General features: G+C 33.7%; 1 protein-coding gene across 1 annotated transcript; it reads left to right on the plus strand.

Moving 5' to 3' along the window:
* Nucleotides 1-4,230: 4,230 nt before the first annotated feature.
* LOC114194721 (allene oxide synthase 1, chloroplastic) lies at nucleotides 4,231-6,096 on the plus strand. Its single transcript, XM_028085095.1, has one exon. The coding sequence runs from the start codon at nucleotides 4,341-4,343 to the stop codon at nucleotides 5,904-5,906; it is 1,566 nt and encodes a 521-aa protein (XP_027940896.1). The 5' UTR covers nucleotides 4,231-4,340; the 3' UTR covers nucleotides 5,907-6,096.

The following is a 6,096-nucleotide window of genomic DNA, read 5'->3' on the forward strand; positions in this document are numbered from 1 at the left end:
TATATATATTATTTTTATATTTTTATAATTTAAATATAATTAAAGATAAAATAAGAATATAAAGTATTTACATTAAACGATGAAAGAATTCCCATTACATTAAAAAAAGAAGAGATTTTTATAATTTAAAATAAAATAATGAATTGATGAAACACATTGAAAGTGCTTTATGCTTATTTCAGGTTCCTGTTGTGAGTAGTTTAACGAATTAAGTGAGAAGTGAATACTGAGGTCAACATCAAATTTCAAACACAACTTTATGCGTAGCTTCCACCTGCTTTCGTATCTTCAATTTAGATTCCAACTTTTGCTTCAAACTCTAACATGCTAAAGACTTTTTCTTTTCGTTCAAGAAAATACGTTCAAAATATTAATAAATTATTTTTAAAATAAAACCATGCATTGACCTCACTATAAAATGCAGCCCATGTCATTTACTATGACCAGTAAAATCCACTTGAATATAGTATTAATATATATATATATATATATATATATATATATAAAATTAGAATTTAATTGTTGATCTGATAGCAGTTTGATAGATAACATCATAGACTCAACAAACAATAAATTTACTGATAATAGAGGTACAACAGGTGTAACAAATAATTTATCTCTCAATAGCAAGTGACACAATAGCTTTAACAAATAACAAATTTGATTAGGATAAGTTTCGCATAGCTTTGATATCATCTTAAGAATTGGACTTTAAGTTTAACTCAATCTTACGAAACTAATTTGTAAGATGAGGACTCATTTATATATATTATATATTAGTTTTATCTCTAGTCAATATGAGATCTTCAAGTGTTAGAAGTCTCACATTGACTAGTCATAGGGCAAGTTTACAATTACAAAATCTTATCTGAAAAATAGTTTTGTGAAGTTAAGTTAAAATTTAAAATTCACTTTTCGTGTTATCGGACTCATGGTTTAAACTTTATCCTAACGAAACTTGTTATTATTTAGCCTATTGTGCCACCAATTATTGGAAAATTTGTTATTTATTAAATTTATCGTTTCATCCGCTATTAGACCACTAATTAATGTACAACCCCACACTTGAAATGTGCATGTCTCTATGTATGAAAGTCATATATTGACTAGTGATAAGACCAATTTATAGTAAATAAATATGTGCAAATTTCATCCTACAAATTTGGGACGATAAATTAGATTTGTAGTTCATTTCTATTTCTTAATACTAATATGCATGGTAATAAAAATTGTTAAAAGAAGAATATAAAAAAGTGTATTGTGTTTTGTTTTTCTTTTGTCTAGGATAAAAGAGTTAATGTAGATCCATATTGTTAGTGCTTAATTGCCTACTTCAATAGAAATCTAGGTTAGGCAACAACATCTTCTTACGTACATTAAAAGAAAGAAGAAATGAATGAAGTTTGAGGATGATATAATCTTATAAGAATCATCCATTTTTTGCGACTTGTTGTTAATAAAATGGATTCACACAGTCACATGATGATGACATGCAACAATATCTGAATATTGGTAATTGATTTTTGTCATATATCCTTAACATTTAGTACTTCATTCTTTAAAATACACCCTTAAGTTTAACTAAAGTTATTAAGAGGAGTTTTGCAATTTAATTATACAATGGCACTAAGTATTATTAAAGTGATCAAAGAATTTTTTATCTTGCAAGTGACTTAAAAAGCTAATAGATTAAAGTGTTATGTCTGGGAATCTGAAATTAACACGTGTTGAGAATATTTCAATTTGAACTATATATAATCTCTTTACCAACATAGGAAATTAATTATTATTCACTAAAATTGTAATTAATGGGAATATTATGTTAAATTAGCACGTGGGGTTTCAGAAAGACGTGTTGGCTGCTCTGACTTCCTTTTTTATGATACAATAATACAAAGTCTATGTTCCCAGGTTTCACATAAAGCTATTAGGGTTTCGTGTAAAACAAGATCTTGGATTTCTATTCAACTTTTTCTTATAATTCTATACAAATATTTATGTTCAATCACAAAAATAAATAAATAATAAATGTTGTTTATACAGGTTAAATATTTTTCTTTTCTTTAAAATTCAGTGAAATTTTAATTAGTCTACTTTCAAAATTTTATACCAATTTAGTCTTTTATTTTTTAAAATATGTAAATTTAGTTAATCTTATTAAATTTTGTTAAGTTTATTTGATATTTTAAATATATTTTATGATAATATTTGAGTTAACATTAAAACAAAAATATGTCAAACGGTGTAAACAATTCAAATACTATCATGAAATGCGCTTGAAATGTCATATAAATTTAACCAAATTTGATTAAAATGACTAAATTGGTCAATTTTTTTAAAGAAGAACTAATTCCAAATTTTACTGAAACTTGATACACCAAAAATATATTTAACCTAAAAATTATTAACGTGATCATGATTTCCATATCAAATACTTCTTTTAATCTTTCATATTTATTGTCACTATTTATCATTCTCTTTGGTTTATTTTAATTTTAATGCATGAAAATTTTACTTATTATTTCATAAGCTTGTTGCACTGATTTCTAATTTTGTTCATGTTTTGTAATTTGTTTGTTAACTACTCGTGAACATTTTGTTCATTAATCATATTTTGTCTATTTAACTAAAAGAGTTTTACTGAAATTCTTTAATAGCATGCATCTAAAGTTCTGAGTTGAGTTTAATATTATTCTCACCTATTTTCTCTCTCCATTAATTAACCCATCCTCCATACACATTTTTTTAGTATTCTCAACATACCATACCATGCAGCCACTGTTAAAGAGACATAAACATTAAAATAATAAAATGTGAAAACTATAAATTATTATTTGAGGCTGAAATTTTAAATTTTTTTCATCTATGATTGAAAAAAAATATAATATAATGGGCATGATGGGTGAAGATTTTATCCATGATGACTGAGACAAGGAACAATATCTGAAAAAGTTAGCGAGCACTCCCATTGGGAAAACAACATTTCATGATTGGACTCAGCACTTCTTCGGAATGCGTAATTCAATAAAAAGAAAAAAAATGATTGATTTATGTTTACTCGTAAATGGTACTAGAATCTGTAGTAAAATCAGTCAAGTTAATTCACTACTCCCAAAATACTATTTACGTCAGTAAAGATTAAATTAATTCACGAAAAATTATGATATACATAATTGGCATAAAACAAATGAATATATAATAAACTTAATTGTGTTATTTTGTTAAGTTTATCAAATTAGAATCATATGATATATGTATTTAATATATTAGTTTAAATGTATTTATGTTGTAGATTTTAGTTTTTTTGTCTATTGTTATGGTCATATTTTGTTTTGGTAGGTGAACTACAAAAATTAAAGAAGATTATGTTGATTTTTTTTAAAAGATAATGAATTTTAGTTAATGTAATATAGTATTAGCTTTATATAAAAAGTTCGAGTTTAGTTAATTAATTAGTTGAACTTAAAAATTCATAACTCATGTTATCTTATTTACTTAAGTTGTGAACTTAAGTAATTTGCTCCATTCCTTTTATTTTGAAATATAATTATTGTTTTACCGGATTTTTTTATAAATTGAATTATTATACTTAAAATTTAATTTAGAAAGAGGACGAGTGAACTTTTTTTTTTTGAAGTTTAATATGAAGATTAATTAAATATTAATTTGTGTATCGATTATTAAGTTGTCATATTAAAATACATGGAAACATTATTATTTTATACTTTTCACACCTTGGTAGAAGTTTGGAAGAGTAACCAATTAATTGTTTGTTAAGGTATACCAATTACATTACCTCTCTATTCTAAATACGTGTTTATATTTATATACATGTTAATTCTTTTTCCCGCAATGTCACAAAAATGTAACAAATTTGTTCTTTATGTAGCGTATGTATTTATGTAGAATGAAAATGATTATCGGCCACCACCATTGTAAATATAATACATTAACTTTCTTTTTAACCAATAATAAATTTTACACTGTAAACATGTAATTCTTTATTTATTATTTATGTAGTAATTTTCAGTGAATTGAAGGTACAGTGAGAACAGTAAGTATGCAATGAGTTTGAACATTGTGATTAATGACAGTTGAATTGTTAATGGAAAATGAAGGTGTTGTTGTAAACAGAAGATGGACGGAGGAAGAGGAAAGCAGAAAGAAACAAATAATGCACAAATCTCACTATGTTCCAACTAGTCTTAATTTTTAAGGTCAACAAAAACGACCACTCTCTTATACCCATTCAAGCTTTGTCTATAAATAATACAACTTCACTGAAAACACATCATCACCAACGACCACGTTAACACCCCCAAAAGGAAGCAGAAAAAAAAATGGCATCATCGTCTTCCTCGACACTCTCCTCTCCATTCCTGCGACTGGAGTTCCCCTCCGCAAGAAACCAACGCTCTCCCAATCACGTGTCCTTCATCAGAGCGTCCGTTTCGGAGAAACCACCACCGGCAGTGTCGGTCACCTCCCCGGAGCCCAGCAAGCTCCCGATCCGCAAAATCCCCGGTGACTGCGGGTTGCCGGTGATCGGTCCCTTCAAGGACCGTCAAGACTATTTCTACAATCAAGGGCGCGACGAGTTCTTCAAATCCCGCATCCAGAAGTACCAGTCAACGGTCTTCCGCACCAACATGCCGCCTGGTCCCTTCATCACCTTCAAACCAAACGTCGTCGTTCTCCTCGACGGAAAGAGCTTCCCCGTCCTCTTCGACACCTCCAAGGTCGAGAAAAAAGATGTTTTCACCGGAACCTACATGCCCTCCACCGACCTCACCGGCGGTTACAGAGTCCTCTCCTACCTCGACCCCTCCGAACCCAAACACGCCCTCCTCAAGCAGCTCGTCTTCTTCCTCCTCAAGTCCCGACGCAACCACGTCATCCCGCAGTTCCACGCCTCCTACAAAGACCTCTTCGACCAGCTCGAGTCCAACCTCGCCGAAACCGGAAAAGCCAGCTTCGGCGACGCCAACGACCAAGCCGCGTTCAACTTCCTCGCCCGGTCTCTCTTCGCCGCCAACCCCGCCGACTCCAAACTGGGCCGCGACGGCCCAAAGATAGTTCAGAAATGGGTTCTCTTCCAGCTGGGCCCGGTCCTCCGGTTGGGCCTCCCCCAGTTTCTGGAAGAATCCACCATTCGCACCTTCCGCCTCCCCGCCGCCCTCATCAAGAAAGACTACCAGAGACTCTACGACTTCTTCTACTCCTCTTCCTCCTCCGTCCTCGACGAGGCAGAGCGATTGGGAATCACGCGCGACGAGGCTTGCCACAATCTCCTGTTCGCCACCTGCTTCAACTCCTTCGGCGGGATGAAGCTGTTCTTCCCCAACGTCATCAAGTGGATCGGACGGGCGGGGGTGAAGCTCCACGCGCGCCTGGCCCAGGAGATTCGCTCCGCCGTGAGAGACGCCGGCGGGGAGATCACGATGGCGGCGATGGAGAACATGCCTCTGATGAAGTCCGTGGTTTACGAGGCCTTCCGCATCGACCCTCCGGTGCCGCTGCAGTTCGGGAGGGCGAAGAGGGACCTTCTGATCGAGAGCCACGATCACGCGTTCCAGGTGAAGGAGGGGGACTTGCTGTTCGGGTACCAACCGTTCGCCACGAAGGATCCTAGGATCTTCGACAGGGCCGAGGAATTTGTCGGGGACAGGTTCGTGGGGGAGGAAGGAGAGAAGCTCCTGAAACACGTGCTGTGGTCGAACGGACCCGAAACTGAATCCCCCACAGTCGGGAACAAGCAATGTGCTGGGAAGGATTTCGTGACCTTGGTCTCTCGGCTTCTGGTTGTCGAGTTTTTTCTGCGCTATGACTCCTTCGATATTCAGGTTGGAACTTCTCCGTTGGGTTCTAAAATCACCATTACCTCCCTCAAGAGATCAAGCTTTTAGCTTTCACCAAATTCTCATTAATTATTATTACTATTATTTTTCCTTTCACCACCTTCCATATGTGTTCATTCTCCCCAAACTCTAATTTTACATTTCTTTTTTCTTTTTCAACTTTACTTTCTAAATTTTGTAATCTTCGTGTAATTTTTAATTCCATATACGTTTTATTTTTAAATAGGTTTAATTATTA

This window comes from Vigna unguiculata, chromosome 8, assembly GCF_004118075.2.
Source record: "Vigna unguiculata cultivar IT97K-499-35 chromosome 8, ASM411807v1, whole genome shotgun sequence".
Taxonomy (NCBI): Eukaryota; Viridiplantae; Streptophyta; class Magnoliopsida; order Fabales; family Fabaceae; genus Vigna; species Vigna unguiculata.